This window comes from Vigna angularis, chromosome 8 (assembly GCF_016808095.1).
Source record: "Vigna angularis cultivar LongXiaoDou No.4 chromosome 8, ASM1680809v1, whole genome shotgun sequence".
Taxonomy (NCBI): Eukaryota; Viridiplantae; Streptophyta; class Magnoliopsida; order Fabales; family Fabaceae; genus Vigna; species Vigna angularis.
The window spans coordinates 29568753-29586378 of record NC_068977.1 but is presented as its reverse complement, the minus strand read 5'-3'; the positions used below and the strand labels follow the sequence as shown (position 1 = coordinate 29586378).

The 17626-nt window shown below is 29.9% G+C and overlaps 1 protein-coding gene across 2 annotated transcripts; it reads right to left on the bottom strand.

Moving 5' to 3' along the window:
• Positions 1 to 413: 413 nt before the first annotated feature.
• Positions 414 to 2832, bottom strand: LOC108345620 (BAG family molecular chaperone regulator 1). Of its 2 annotated transcripts, XM_017584248.2 has the most exons (5): positions 2526 to 2832; positions 2039 to 2433; positions 1579 to 1835; positions 1311 to 1457; positions 414 to 1197 (listed from the first exon to the last, which is right to left on the bottom strand). In XM_017584248.2, the coding sequence occupies exons 2-5, from the start codon at positions 2292 to 2294 to the stop codon at positions 766 to 768; spliced, it is 1092 nt and encodes a 363-aa protein (XP_017439737.1). In that variant the 5' UTR covers positions 2295 to 2433; positions 2526 to 2832; the 3' UTR covers positions 414 to 765. The 2 variants fall into 2 exon arrangements, with proteins under 2 accessions (XP_017439737.1, XP_052723428.1); XM_052867468.1 differs by lacking the exon at positions 414 to 1197 and having other exon boundaries at positions 1350 to 1489.
• Positions 2833 to 17626: the final 14794 nt, after the last annotated feature.

Genomic DNA, 17626 nt, shown 5'->3' with positions numbered 1-17626 from the left:
ACATAATCATTGCATGAATGTGGCAAACTTGGCATAGTGAACATGCTTATTCTTCACTCTTGTGTTCTCACGCCCTTTGCTTGATTTCAAAGAAGGGAAGTTTCTAAATGTGGAACTTTCCATTTCCAAATGGTAACATTAGCAAACTTTCTGATTTGTTAATGCTAATCTCTAATCCATTGTTATGATTTCATCTTCTCTGCTTTCAAAACACTTTTTGCACTTGGCTTGCTATCATTGGCTGAACTAGTAAAACTCTTTTTGTATGAGTCTTTTTGTCACTTGTAGCCCCACAAGAACCTAATATACTGAGAAACTGTTATCATGTCATCAACCAATGGTCTAATGCTGCTTCACCAAGAAATACAGCAAAACCTATGCCAATAAATGGTAATGAAAACAAAGCAAAACCATTCTTTAAATGGGATTTTAGACACTCAAACATACCTTCCTTTAAGGTTAAATCATAATGCTTGCTTCCAATAACATAGTTTACAAGTGCTTATAATAATATTGTAGATATCCATCAAAAATAGGCTCATCCATTTGGTAAGTGAATTCAGTGGACACCAAAATCACAGAAATGTAACTTTTTCTATGATGATCACTATGATAGCAACCCCTTTATTTTTTAAGTATAGGTGACAGATTATAAGGGGTTGCAAACAAATCTAAAAACAGAAAAAGAATGTAAAACAGATGACACTCAAAGTGAAAGACAAACCCAAATCACATCCACACAAGTGAAAACACATGGTATGGAAGTTAGTTGAAGAGTTCCCAATTGAACTTGGGAGGACCTGAACTATTGGCCACTAGGGGTGGTGGGGGAGGGGATGTGGATTGAACAGGGATTAATGGTGGGGCAAAATCAAACAATTCCCAATTTGTGGTAACTACAACTCCTGAGGTGGAATTCCTTGAGGGTTGATGTTGTTCTTCATGGAAAAGTTCTAGGAAATTTTCATTTGAGTTCCTTGGCTGTTTTTGTTGTTGCTGTTCCTGAATTGGTGCTAAGGCTAATCTGTTATGTCCATTTGAGTGCTTTTCTTGTTGCTCTAAAACTGTTTCCAGTTTTTGACCATTTGAATGCTTCTGTTGATGCTGCACTGGTGCATGGTGTCCATTGCTACCAGGCAAGGAATTCTTAACCTTCAGCAAATCCAGAGTTTCAACATACTTTTGAACTCTTTTTACCTTCAAAATTAATGTTTCACTAACATTAGAACTAGAAGTTGCTTAAACAGATGTAATTTGAGATACACTGATAAACAAAAATGAGTAAAATGTATCTCAGTATCTAGCATTACCTGAATTTTCCTCTGTAATTTCACATCACCTTCAGCCATTATACCATCTAGTTTAAGCAATTGATTCATCAATAACTCAATCAGATTAAGCACATCTGTTTCTGCAAATCTTCCACCTTTGTTGATAATTGACTCAAATGCTGATACCTAACCAATTCCAATCACTGATCAGCTTCCAACTACACAGGCATTTGAATGTTTGAAAATGAAAAAAAATAAAAATTGAAAACAATAATAAATGAATATCATTAGAAACCACAATACATACCCTCCCTGCAAGCCTATCTACTTCCAAGCTGATTTCTGAGATTGATTTTGCAGCTTTCTCCATCTTAGCATTCTTCCTTCTCTCTAACAACCTCTTCTCTTGACTAATAGGGTCTTCAACTAGTACTATCTTGGATTTATCCTTCACGCCAACCATGTCAAGAAAGGCCTTTGAATCCCTTTCCTTGTCTTTGTATAACAGCTTTTGGTCTTCATGATGTAACCCAGTTATCCCTGATAGCATCTTCTTCAACTCCCCTGCAAAACCCAGAAATTGAACACACACCATGACCCATACAACCAAAAAGGACAAAAGCAATACTAAAAGCAAATTCTTAGAGAACAAAAACAGTGTTTATATGGAACAAGTTTTGTCCCACAAGAAAAAGGTAAAGCAACCGACAGAGAGAGAACATAAAGGGAAATTAATAACATTAAAACTGAAAAAAGTGAAGAGTTACCAAATGTAGCTTGGGAACTAATGTTGACTTCATGGTAAATTGAACCATGCTTGACCCTAACTCTAATGGAAGGAACAAGCACTGAGTTCCGATCCGACTCGGTGGTTCTCATCTGAACCAGCATTCCGCCCGGTCTCATCTCCCATTCCTTTGACCCAGACTCAACTCTGCCACCATCTGAACCTCCTTTCCTGATGGAAGCAAGACCATTTGTCTTTTGGTTATTACTACTATAACTATTCTTCATCTTCATCATCTTCTCTCACTCTTTCACTTTCACCACTATGCAACAAAGGGTGTGTGAGGAACAGAAGAAAAGAGATAGCTAGATCTCAGACAACTCGGATTCTCAACCACCCATGACAGAAACCACGCTGACTCAATTCACCAAACACCTGCAAAAAACGAGTCTCAGAAATCTCTGACCATTCCAAAACAATAAGAGGTCTGGACTAATCAATGGCTTATGAGGAAAATGAACACCAACCCCTTCAAAAGCTGAACCTTCCTGGAGTCAAAGTACAGATCTTTAAGCCGAAATGTGGCTGAAACTGTGAGTTTCAGAATTTTACAGCAAAATCTTGAATAAGAAAAAGATGAGAAGCTAGAATAATCTGAAACTGTATTGTTTTTCTTATGAATGATGTTGAGGAGAAGATGTTGATGAATGATGAAAGTGAACAGAGTAAAGAATTGAAACAAAGAAAAACTGATTCTCCTTGGTGTTCTGGAGAAATGGAAGAAAGAAAAATGGTGAAATGAAAACAGAAGAGAAAAGGAATATAAAAACGAGTGGCCAGCTAACTATGCTGACTCTTTGTGATATTCATATATACTCTGCATTTAATTATTTAATTAATTATTTAATTAAAATAACATTGTTTTAATAATTGTCATTAAAATATCATTCATCAATTATTCTTTTGTTTGTTTTCCTACTAATAAAATTAAGCATTTCATCATCCATTGATCAAATTGTAATTTAATTTTTCCTTGTAGATCACTTTGACTTAGTCTTAGTCAGACTTAATTTGTTTTAAAACAACTGTAGATTATTTTTCTTTGAAGTCATCCACAAACATGTGCTTGTGAATTTATAAGGGGACAAAATTTTTTTGGTAATAAAAATAAAAAATTAACAATAATATATTGACACATTTTTATATTTATTTCACTGTAATACAAAAATAAAATAATCATAAAAATAAATTTTTATAATTAAAATAAAAATAAAACAAGAATAATGTTAAATGAATGTAACAATTTTTATGTATATCAAAGTCTCAACTTTCAAAAATTAATTATAACTCACAAACAAACAAATTTATTTTATTATTCAACGTATAAATTTTAATAATTAGGAGAACATTCAAATATTTTAAATAAAACAGTTTCTAAGTTAAAATTTAAAGAGTTTGCTTTATTTTAAAAGATTTTTTAAAAAAGTTAAGATTTAGTAAAACAAGTATTCCTTTAAAATAATATGATTAGATAATGACAAAATTTTGAAAGAGAATTTTAATAAAAAAATAAAAAAAAAGAGAAGTGAAGAGTAAAAGATACAAAAAGCTTACATTAATATTTTTGTGTTTTTTTGTCTTACATGTTAACTAGTATTTATGATGTATTGATGTTGTGTAAGAAATCTTGTATGGATAAAAAATGGGGTTGATATGTTTATGATGAGGTCTGTATAAGTAAAAGGTGAAATCTTGGATTCTTAGTATAGTTGTAGTGAGCGAATGGATGGTAAGCTATGTACAGTTGTAGTTATATAAACTGAGATTTTTATGTTTATATGTTAACTTACAGTTTCTATTTGCGATCATTCTTTTTAAGAAACATATGATAATGCATAAATTGAGAAAGATGAGAGCGTTAAAAAAAAGTTTAGAAATATTTGAGATTATATTTTAGTAGTATGTTTTTATTTTTAATAAAATATGTTTGTTATTAAAATTTTGAACAAAACAAAAATAAGTTTTCAATTTAATTATTATACAAACACGATTTCATATTATTATCAGTAAAAAAATATAAGTAATAATATTTTTTTAATAATGTTTGTATTCTTTTAAGTTTAACTAGACTATATCGTAACCAAGTGAAAAATGGTCAATTTGGTTTATATATATTTTAATTTTAATTAGAAAATCAAACAGACAATTAAAGTAATATATATATGTAAAAAAAAAATATAGTGGGTGGAAAGAAAGAGAAAGAGACAAGGAAAGGCGGCAAAGTAATTTTTGTTTCATAAACTAATGGTTAAGAAAACGAGACAAAGAGAAGAGAAATCTATGCTGTTAAAGTTTTTGTGCATTTTGGTTCATGGTAAAGATGTTGCGTCCCTTGTTTCCTAGATGACACGTGTCATATAGGGGTATTTAGGGAATTTAGGAATAGACCAATCATTTGTGTTTCACCAATGAAGTGTTAAGGTGGGAAGCCTTTGTAGATTTAATTTTATGATGGAGTTGTTCAAAACAAATACTCAGTATTTACTGCCAAAGCTTCTTATTGGTTATGTGCCATGACTTTTAAATATCATAAATTGGAAATATTTAATGTTGGAAATTAATTTATTTTTTAATATTTTGATTAAATTTATTTATTTTTTAATAACTATATTAATATTTTTTTACATATTTAATGAGTAAATTGATATTTTTTTTGCATTTTTTAGCACTTTGGTGAAAGTGAAGAACTGAGAAGAAAAAAAAAATCATCTAGAGTCTTATTTGATTACTTGTTTCTACATTTCGTTTTGTTAGTACATTTCACGTTATGTTCCCTTCTTTTAAGCTTTTTTTGTTAAAATTTACAATTTAAGAATCAAAACTTTGCTTTTTGATCCAATTAAATAGTAAAGAACATTCCTACTTTTCATGTCTTTAAAGTACAATAGGATTAAGTTAACCACTACAACACTGTTTAAATATCTTTGGAAAAAAAATGTTTATATTTACTTTTCAATTAACCACTACAACATTGTTTAAGTTTCTTACATAATTATTTGAGAAGAATTATATTTTGTTAAAAATAATTTATTTAATATATTATTATTTTTAAAGTTTGTAGCAAAAAAATTCATTTTGATTTCAACTTTTTCTCACACTATTTTTTTATCAAATAACAACTATAGCATTGATGTTGTACCAAATACTATGATGAATGACAAAGGTGATTTGTAATCATTTGTTAACAGATTTATAGCAAGTGATAGTTGAAAGAGTCTATCACAAGAAAATCTAATATTTGTTTTTTATGGAACATACAGAATATAATATATTTAAAATATAAAAATATTATATTTTTGTGCTCAAATTTGTTTGAATAGTTGTTGTTATTCTAAATTGATTATAATTTCTTACTTATAATATAAATTTCAAAATTTTTTTTGAACTTATTAAATATGTGAAACTTGTATACTTAAATTCACTTAATTTGGAAATTAGTGAATTTAATGTTTGAAGAAAAAGAAATTTATAAATATAGTTTAGTCACTTAAATCTTTTTCACTTGAATGGATTTGGAGAAGAGCGATTGAGGAGATTTGAGAGAATTTGAAAGTAAATTTTTTTGTTGTTTATTTGAGTGGATTTGGAGGTAACTGAAGAGTGAATTCGAAAATAAAGTTTGTGAAAATTAGTGTAGAATTTGATTCACGTGAGAGATTAAAAAAATTTACTTTCAAATCCTCTCTCATTTACCTCCAACTTCACTCAAATAAACAACAAATTTTTTATGTTTTCTCCAATAGGGAGTTAAATATTCATCAATATTAAAATCACTGGACACGCGAATACAAGAGTAATAAATATTATAATCAATGCTTGGTCTACTAACTGCTATATTTATAGTTTTCCTAGTGAAATTTGGTTAAAGTTAGTTTAATTATAGCCAAAACTTGCTCAAACTTAAGTATTTATCTATTTTATGATAAATGACTTTGATATTGATTTAGGTGTGTTGATTCCAACCGTTTGGCCTCACTTGACCATATCAGATCGATACGAAAAAGTTTTAAAATTGTTTTAGGTGTGGGATCGAGGTTAACGATTCACTATATTACAGATCTCTTGAAGGTCTGAATGTTTGTTCTTATGTCACTGTTCGTCCTATCTGTCTGTTCGATTAAACTTGGAAGTTATGTACTCCAATGTCAAATTTTGGTTGTTCATACAATTAATGTATATTAAATGTCATCACATATTTGTTTATCTCACACTTTTATTTATAAATTTCGAAAAATTTTAAATTAATGACAATCTAATTACGACAAAATTAATTATAATCATACTTTGTGTTAAACTAATATATATTACGAATAATTTTTTTTAGGCAAATTATTCGACCTCTTAATGCCACCACTCAATCTTAGAGTTATACATAATCATATTTGTGATATGATTAACACATTAAAACCGTCCAATCACCATATGACCATACAATCATGTAGTACACAAATAAAACTAATAAAAATAGAATTATACTTGACCGACCAAACAACCAATCTTTTAATGATGTAAAAAAAAATTGGATCAGTAAAAAAAAGATGAAAAATATAATATAAACAGTTTTCAATTACTTACAAGACTCACTTTCCATGCAATTTTCATAGTATTTATAATTTTTTTATTTAAATATTTGTTGATATTCACAATTTTATGTAATTGAGTTTTACTTTCGAATGGGTAAAAAAGTATTCATATTTATCACATGCTGATTTTCAACAACTCTGAATTAAGTTGAAAACAAGTTTTAAGTTAACTTTCAAATTTTATAAACAAAGGAATCCATAAACATACCTATTAAATAATATATATATATATATATATATATATATATATATATATATATATATATATATATATATATATATATATATATATAAAATAAGGTGTAATAATTTGAGTATTATGTAATGGTAGAAGGAACCCTATGAATGGAGGTAGAATTGCCTAATGTGGCTTTAGGATTTGTTGCCCTTTAAAGTCTATTATATGCATAACCTTATGATATCGTATAAAGCCTGACTTAAGCAGTTTTCTATAGCCATGACATTAAGCACGTTTGCACTATGTTGGAATTTTTTAATCAACCCTTCTTAATTAAATAATAATATAAAAAACTTTCTCTCTTTTTCTTCGTTTATTACTCTAGTGTCAACGTGTAGGTTTATTATTAAATTTTACTATCAGAGAGATATGAAAAAAATATATTTTTTTAAACAAGGTAATAGAGGAGAGGATTTTTCTTATCTTAAGTTTGAAATTGGTGCAAGATTGATGAGTACTTTACAGGCCAATGATCAATTTCTAGTAAGAAAAAACAAAAGTAAGTGGCTATCTTTAATAACAATACATTTGCTTATGATGTATAAGCTAGAAGATTATGTTAAATAATAAAAAAGTAAATACAAATTCAATTTTAGCATTGAATCTTCAGCATTGTTATAGTTGTTGCTTCCACATGATTTATTTTGGACTGATACACCAAAACTTTTTTATGTAAACTATTTACGATTTTTTCATTGATCAATTTTAATTATTCTATATAAAATGATGGAGGAATCTATGAGAAAATATTTTTGAAATTCGAAAAAAATAATATATTTCACAATAACAAAGTCAACAAGGCTATTAGCAATGGAAAGATAATTAACCTACTTAAATAATGTAGGATAATAATTAGAGGAATTAAGTTTGATAAAGACTAAAATTGAATTTACTATTTCATTGGAGGAAAGAGTTGAGATAAGCATAGGATAGAAAAAAATCTTAAATAGTAGGAATATTATATTTATATTTATAATAATTTTATATAATGTCATATCATAGTTATGTTTGTATTATTTTACTTAAATTATACATTATAAAAGGAAATGACGAAATATAATATTAATAATATAATTGTTTTTATCTAACCTAATGGACATAATATAGTAACAGAACTTATTAAGCTTCTTTATTTTAAATCAACAAAAACATATGTTTATTAAGACACCATCCACTTATCGACGTTAAAACTATACATATCATTCTATTATTATTAATTACATTGTTATTATATATTTGACATAAGTATTATTTTCATGAAAATATAACTTCATAACTCTGTTAATCCTATAAATATAACTAGTATTCTCACATAAATACTCACTTTATATTATAATCTTTCATACTCACTATATTCATAAAAGATTTTAGCATCTTGTCACATGTCACCAAATTAACAGTCAAGATTTCGGTAAAATAAATAAATATTATTCAATTTATTTTATTACTCTGTTAGTTAAATATAAATTTTAAAAAAATTAAATCATTCAATTCTTTAAATGTTAGTACGGTTATTTTTTCAAAAACAAAAAATATTCTAAAAATTTAATAAGATAATATTTTGATTTTACAAATTTTAACAAGACCAATTTAAAACATATCACTCCCTTAATCCAACTCAATCAATCCTGAATTTGGTTGAATTAAATCTAATAAATCTAATAAACATTGATGATAAATTTATTCAAACTCCGCTCATTTCTATATACAATCCATTCTAAGATGAATAATTGGATATTTTTTCATTAAGTATAAACGTATGAGATAGAATAAATATATACATATTCGTTTTATCTTCTTTTTAAAGCGTTCTTATTAATTTATCTTAATTTTTTTAATTCCGTAACTTATTGATACACATATAATTTTTTTATTTTTTATAATTATTTGATATTTATTTAATTATTACTTTATATTTATGCAATTTAAATAGTTAACACTATTATGTTCTTTTTATTGTGATTTCTATTTTTTTAAATATTTAATTTTATGTGGGAAGGAGTTGATTAACTTGCAACACAACATATATACTTAGAAGGATCTCTAAGAGCTATCTTTGAGAAACTGGATTCCTACTCAAAGTGTGCACAAAAGCATAGGTGAGCCCACCCTTCTTGTTATCAATGTCGGAAATGGTGATTCCAATGGCCTCATGAGTAACGTGTAAGAACATTCCCTTCAGACATATACTAATACGAACCTGTTTTCATTTCTTCAACCATGTAACAATTTCCCAATCACCACACGCTTTTTAATCAGGAATGTAACAGTTTGACAATCAACAACACAGTTCATTAAAAATATCAATTAAACCTTTGATTTTATGTGTCTGCAAAACAATTTTTCGTGTTTTCGCATATTAACATGTTGTAATATGGTTGAATAACCATGTCTATGTGATCGAGGGTTTGATCAAAGTGCATGTGTATGAAAATAGCACTTTTTGCACCTCTCAAAGGTCAAGGATCTGATCTCATATCTATGAATAAGGAAGAACTATTAAGTTTTTTCAAAGGAGAGATTTAGTGATGATATTCCATACAATGTAACGTGATCTGTGTCCAAAATTTTAAAATAATAAGTTTATGGATTTTCATTTTTATATGATGATTTACTTTTTTATTTTTATTTAACGTGTTGAATTCGGATCAGAAACATCTTTTAGAAAAGATCAACCTCTTGAATAAAATTTAAACAATAAAAGAGAATAATCTTTAAACTCTCAAAGGATACTTCAGTTTCACCTATAAACACATGAAAAAACAAGTTGTTTGTAAAATACAAAAGTCAGCAAAATAGTTTATCTCAGGGAGGAACCAGATCTGCATAACTTTGATTTTTTTTTTCTTTTTTTGTTTTTCCCCATTCAATGGCCTGTGTATAGTATTTTTTTTTACTGTTTTATTTTCTTCTTAATTTGTAGTGAAGCCTAGTATGACATATATTGGTATTTGACTACTCACTTCACATGTTTTCCCCTTAGTAGTGGCAGTGGCACATGGCTGCTCCATTGGTTTTTTGCACATTTGACCACACATGGACCACTTGGCATCTGCTTCAAGGCAAGTGAGCCAAGCATTTTGTCCCAATCACCAATGAAGTTCAATTAAAGAAAGAAAAGTCCTTAACAGCAAATGGGGAAGGGGGGCATATGTTGCACATACATGACCACCTAAAAATAGGATCTTTCTCTAGGGCAAAGCCTTCAATTATAAAAATGTCCAAGAATTCTTAACAAGAAATATGCATTTTCAACATTCATCTTTGGTCCATTTTCAAACAATTGTGTTCCATGCATTCTGCATCCCTTTGGGAAACTGATATGCCAATAAATGAAACACTCAAAAATGAAGTTGCTGTAAAAAAATTTCATCCAAGATCAAATCACTTGTATATCTCAACTTAAATAGTAAAAAGTCTTATAGGATTAAACATTCTTGTGTAAAAATGTCAAAAAGTTAATACCCAGAATTTAACATTGAATCTAAGTCTCAAATATAGTAAAATGAAGAATATTAATATCATAAGAAACAATTAATGTATAGATTGTTTTAAGGTTTTCATCTAGAGATAGTGTCAATTTATTTAGTGAGTTAAACTTATATCTCTTACCAATCCTCTTTTAAAGATGTTTTAAGTTAGAAAGTAATCTAAAATTTTGGTTAAGAGTGTTTATAAAGTCAAAGGAACTTTTTGAAGTTGTGTTTAATCTTGAAGAAAGATTGAATTGTATTGGGTGTGTGACTGTGACCTGAGGGGTGTCCCAAGAAATGACAATAATGAGGTATATGCCATATATGGTTTTGGGACTTTGGGTTATCTGTATGAGTAAATGTGGGGGTACTCACAAACTTAGCATTATTTAATCATCTCTGCTGTGATCTGTTATGCTTCAATGAGGTTTTGAATGGCGCAATTCTGCACTCCAAGGTAGCAGACACAGTTGTTTGCATTGTTCTTCAAAAATAATATTATAATAATATGGTTATATGAATTATTGCTAAGAAAAATACTATTTAAAGTGCAATCTGTATATCATAAGAAGGTGTTACAGAAGTTATTTAAGTCATAACATATTATTCATAAGCAATTTTACATTAATTACTAAGTTACAGTCTATAATAAGTATTAGATACACAACATATACTCACATAAGAATGTTGGAGTAAAACTATTTTGGATCGTTCAAACAAATTGTTGGCTCAAAAATCCATTGGTAATAAGAAAAATAAATATTTTCAAAACTAGTTGACTCAGCGTCATGATTTAAATTTAGCATTCCAACTATTTCTTGAAAATGATCTCCTTCATAGTTATAAAGTTCATATTACTGTTAATATATACAACCAAAAGTCTTGCATTTTTGTGCGGATAACATGAATTGACCTCATTGCATCAATACTTTTATATTATGTTGCGGTAATTTTTATGCTAATAAATTAGCAATGGATGAATGAATAACCTAAAATATTATATATATGTGTTGAAAAAAAATATGATAATACTTTAATATTTAAATTTTAAATTATTAATCAAACAATTAAAAAAATTAAAATAAAAAAAATGTTTATCTGAAATTAAAAGTTAATTGTAAAAAATAAGAAAAAGAATGAATAATGTTTCATTAACAACTTTGCTTAAAATATATAAAAGAAAATAGTAGTATATTTAAATAACATTTTATTTAAATATAGATGCCATGTTTTGAAACATGATTTTATTTTATGTAATTATTTAAAAATTTATTAATCCAGTAAATTTGAAAAAACAAATGCACCTCCTTAATTAATAAAACTAACTATTCTTTAATGTTCTTCAAACAAACAATTCTTCTCAAACTCATATAAACATAATCCATGTGATTGTTGAATAAAAACATTTAGGAAAGATCATGTCTGTGTTTTTCTTGTTAAATTTATATAAATTGTATGGAATCTCTAGTTTTCACAGTAATAACCTTGAAAGACAAAATACAAAATATCATATCTTAGTTGATTCAAAAGTCTCGTTTATTCATCAAAATTTGTCTCAACAAAATAGGATGTATTAATAATGTACATGGTTAAGGTGGTTAAAGTTACATGCCTCCTACTCCTATCCTAAGCTGTTAAATAATTATTCATTCTTATTAAATAGAGAAAAGAATTTGGCATAAAAACGCGTGTTAGTCATAATTGTTTGTAGCAGCACCATCTGCTTCACTGATCTTATAACTTATTTACTTTCGATTAAAATTTAAGGTCAACTTCGTTATGGTTGTTACATGCAAGTTATACATGTTGTTTTTATGTGACATTAAATTATTTTTAATGTTGGGAGTGTTTGTTGCACCAACCCTCTCATAAAGAATAATATTATTGCAACAAAACTTTTATGAGACTTAGGAACACGAACAAGATAATAAATATACTAGTCTCATGATCATGAGTTTTTTTTTTGTTTTTTTATAATAATAAATTTAAAATATAATATATTTATATAAATAAGTTTAATATTTGTAAGTCTGTCCAACCGACCATTGTGGTCATCCCGTGAGTTCGACTAGTCTGACAAGATCAATCATCTCATCCATCACCCCATAAAGTCGGTTAATCCGTCAGTTAGGATACTTCGACAATCCTAGTAGTCTGGTCCATTCAGGAAATCCTGCCAGCTTAGTCTATCCTAACCATCCTAACAAGTTTGACCATCACGTCAACTTATCCATCTCGTCCAACCTGATCATTATGTTAGTCTGGCTAAAACGTTCATTTTGGCCACCCCATTAGCCTATCCATCACAGTCATCACATCCATCCTGGCCAGCCCGTCAGCCTAGTCCATCCAAACAATCCCGTCAGCCAAGTTTATTTCAGACATCCCGACAATCCCGTTAGCTCGGTCCTTCTCAGTAATCATGTCAGCTTGTCCATCCTAACCATTACGTCAGCTTGTCTTTCTCGGGCATCACATTAGCTTGTTCATGTTGGTCAGTCCAGTTCATGTTGGTCAGTCCAATACATCTTGGTCATCCCATCATCATGTCCATCTCAGCAAGTTTGACATCTCACTCCATCCCAACCATCTCCTCAATCCATCCATCTCGTTTATCACATGCTTAATCAAACACAAAAACAAAAGTGACTAATATATTTTCATTCGATTCATATAATCATTTCCAATCAAAATCCCAAAAGCATTTGTTGTTGAAGATTCCATGTCATAAGAAACTTCACAATTGCTTGAATTTTGTAATTTTATAAACATGGTCACGGTCAGAGGGCCAAGGCCATGCTCATAGATTTTGGAATCCACCCATCCAGCCAGCCAACCCAACTAGACCAACTTGTCCGTCCAGCCAATTTTTGTATTTTTCCTATCATCCAAAATGTAATATTTTTATTTTTTTATTTTTCCTGGCCAGGTTTTTGACTGATGCATTTAGTTTAATGATAAAAAATAACACAATACTAGAGATACAATTGAGGAAGGTAGAGAATGAGACCTTAAATGAAGTAACGTGTTGTGTCGTGGGCGCATTCTAATTCTTTTAATCATGTTGAGCTCTATAGGTAGAGGATTGGCGTCGAGTTGTTTGTTGTGGTGGTGCCTGATGGGTGGCAAATATGAGATGAGAAAAGAATAAAAGAATGGAGGACATAAGTGAAGTGGTGTGTTCCAATTTTTTAAACAAGTAAATTGTTTTTGTGTCAAATCACAGGATAAAACAGTAAAATTTTAAATTGTGTATAAATACAAATGACCAAAAAATCATTAGTTTGGAATAAATATCAATGAAATAAAGTGGGTATTTTTTAGAATTTTCTAGGGTATCGTTTTCCTAAATAGATATTGATTATGATTTTAACCTTATCAATTGACACAGGTAAATTTTTCTCTTTCATTCATTTTTTTAAGGCAAAGGCAATTACTTTTTTTCTATCTTTTTTTTTTTACCTTTGTAGAAGTGTTTCAATTCCATTTTTTAGATGATGTGATGGAATATGCCCTGATACTATTTTATGGAGGTAACTTCAAGCTTCAATCAAGAAGATTCTCCAAGAACCAGAGAAGACAACGGATGGTTATAAGTGTAGTAAAACCTGGATGCATAAAAGGTGTTTGATGGAATATGCTCCGAGAAGAACACCAAACGAACACAATATGGACTCCTCGAAGCTTCCTTGACAAGTATGACACAGTGGAATGATGAGAACTTGAAGGAGAAAGAGAAATCGAAAACGAACCGAAGGAGAAACACAAATCCTATGGTGAACGAACATAAACTGAGAATGAAATCACTAGAACCCTAGGTTTGTGATTTTGTTCGGTTGAAAACCATAGATCATGAATATAACCCTAAAGAACTGATTATTCGGTTCAAAAGCAAGATTGAACGGTAGAAAACGAGGAATGAATGGAAAAAATGTGTTTAATCAGTAGAAATCGAATAATGAATGGTGGAAATGGTGGAAAAATACCTAGATGATTAAGGAACCCTAGATTGATGAAGATGTTCAACGGAAAAGAGGATTTAATGGTGGAAGTGGCTGATGTAATGAGATATGCGAGGGAAAATGGCGGTTCTGTGAAGATTTGAGGCTTGCGAATGAAAAACTCTATCTCTCTCTCTTTCTCTCTCTCTCTCTCTTTCTCTCTCTCTCTCTTTCTCTCTCTCTCTCTTTCTCTCTCTCTCTCTCTTTCTCTCTCTCTCTCTTCTCTCTCTCTCTCTCTCTCTCTCTCTCTCTCTCTCTCTCTCTCTCTCTCTCTCTCTCTCGAGAGAGAGAGAGAGAGAGAGAGAGAGAGAGAGAGAAAGAAATTTTGTTGATGCTCACGAGAGAAAAATGAAATGTGGTTAAGCGAGATGCGAAGTGCAAATGAGGATGTTGTGAGGGCTGACACATGTAGAGAAAGAAAATGTGGTTGCTGATGCGCGCGAGAAGTCTTACACACATTGGTGAGTGGTGTTGCATGGAGAAGAGAGAAAATTGATGAAGCACAAATACAGAATGAAAGAATGAAAGTACGGAGGTGTGTGCTTGGAAGGTGGCTAGAGAAAGATCCCTAGGATTCTCTAGCCTGACTTTCAAGGAGGAATTATTTCTGATTTCAGAAATTCAATTTCTCAATAATCTCAAAAGTGGCAAATACAATAGTGAAGTTGGGTATTTATAGTGACTCGTGCTCTATGCAAGCTATAAACGTATACAATAAAACGTAACAATACAAATAGAGGACACTGAGGAAGGTTCATCGAACAGTATTCCATCATGATGTGTCAACTGGGTGTCCACTTTTAAAAAAAGTTTCAATTTCATTCTCAAATGTGTCAATGTACATCAATCAAGTCCTTTTTTTGTTGCCACTTTGTTTACGTTGATTGATTAGCATGCTTTCGTGGTAATTTATGCAGACGTAACACACATAAGAATTTTTATGATGTGGAAATTTGAGCTGGTAAGAAAAAAAAACGAAAATCTTGGCGACTTCATCATAGTCGGCAAGACATCCCTAGAGCTTGGTAAGGTGTACCAAGAAGTCACATAGCTTGGTAAGACATCAATATATATTGGTAAAGTACATTGAGAAGCCACATAGCTCGGCAATACCTTCAGAGAGTTCGGTAAAGTACATGAAGAAGTCACATCTAGCTTTTCCCCTCTTCATTCCTAAGTAAAGGGTGACTCTCATGCGTCAATTTGTGGATCGCGGTCTCACGCACTAATCCCTACAAGTCCTCGTAATAGGCCAACCACCCTACCTAAACCAATCATCATATCGGTCCCTAGGCCCCATTGCTGGAAAGGCTCGGCTTCAAAACTGTACGTGGAGCTTCCGCCTCATACGGCTCCTCTAGGGATGAAGGTAGGCCCAGCCCAGGCTTATGCGGTTAGGTTGTTGTACACGACCTCCGCTTATTTTATAAATATAGTAAAAATTTAAAGTGATCGCTCTTAAACTTAAAATACGTTTATAGGTGTTAAATCCACCTACCACCAGCCCTGTCCAAAAGAAGACGAGAGTTGGTAATGGCATCTATGACCCGCCTATATGGAATGCTATGTCTGGTGCCCAACTCTCTTATTTGAGAAACATAGGCATGATAGGTGTGTTCGAGAGAAGTTCCCCCCCCCCACCAGAGGATGCTTTGAGATTGGCTTGAGGCTCTGCTTCCTTCTATTCAGATTCCCTACGATGCCTCGTATCAGAGACACTTTTCGTTTTCACATTGTCTTTTTCTCAAGTTTAAGGGAGAACTAAAGCAGGTGATCACTCTAAATAGAGTTTTTGGTGGATCCCCAGCCTCTCTTTGAAATTCGGAGTAAATCAAAAGTATGCTTATGAATATGAAAGTAGATTTAGTGATATATGACTTGCCAAACTATATGACTTTTCCATGCACTTTATCGAGCTCTCTGAATGTCTTATCGAGCTATGTAATTTCTTTGTGCACTTTACCAAGCTCTCTTGATGTCTTGTTGAGCTTGTGACTTCTCCATCTGGATATCTTGCCAAATTGTTTAAGTTCTCTATTTCTTAGTTGAGCTCTTTGGATGTCTTGCAGACCTCTCCACCTCTCTATTGTATAATTACAAATTTTGACACGTATAAGTTGTCCTTTGTCACGTCACCACATTTTTAACGCCATTTTTAAAAAACTAATAGTAAAGACTTGATTGATACATATTAACAAATTTAAAAATGAAATTGAAACTTTTTTAAAAATGAATAGTCATTTGACACATTGTCTCTAACGACAAAATAACTAAAATATTCATATTTAGATTTACACGGCAAAATTCACAAATCTAAAATGTACTTTTAGATCTTAAAATTATATGTAAATATATTTACATTATAATCTAAAATATATTTATGTATTACTTAATTTGAAGATGCATTTTGCATAATCACATAATATATTTCAGATTTCTGCATTGTATAATTTGAAAAGGTAATAAATTACATAATTTAAAATATGTATCCATGGTTTCTAATTTTGCAATCATAAACATTCTAAATTGCATATTTTAGAATACACGAATTTCTAAAATATATTTTAAATTCTATAATATAGAAATACATTCTATAAAATTTGGAATACATTTTTTTAGTTTTTAGGTTATGTAAACTATATATAATCTGGAATCTGAAATATATTTATGGATTTTCAAATTTTACGTAATAAAAAAAAAATTATGAAATTTTAGAAACGTATTTCAAATTTTATAAAAAAAAAATAAATTTGAATTATACAATTCGAAATCAATTTTAGATTTACGGATTGTACAATCATGATATCCTCTACTCATAGACTCATAGATAATTTGGACATACACCTATACGGGTGTAGAAAGAAAGTATGAAGGTGGTAAAAGATATGTCCTCTTTTAAATTGCTTTTATTTTATTTTGGGCCAATTCAAGATCCATTTATATGTTGGATGTACTCTATATTTCTCTCAATTCTTTGATTTTTCTTCTCTTTAAACTTCTTTTGAATTCATCTACATCTTTCATTTTCTTTTTCAGTTTCCAGAAATCTTTCTAAAACTTCTGTAAAAAAAAAAAAAAAAAAAAAAAAAACTATGAAAAATGTTGCAATGCGAAGAGTAACAAGGGTGATCAATAGCCATAAAAATTCAAAATTCAGACAAGGAAAAAAGTTTCTATACAATTTAGATTTTTTTAATTTTACTGAATCTACAATTTTTATCTTCCTTTTTAAAATGAAGAAATTTTTTATATTTATTTATGGAGAGTAGAGTA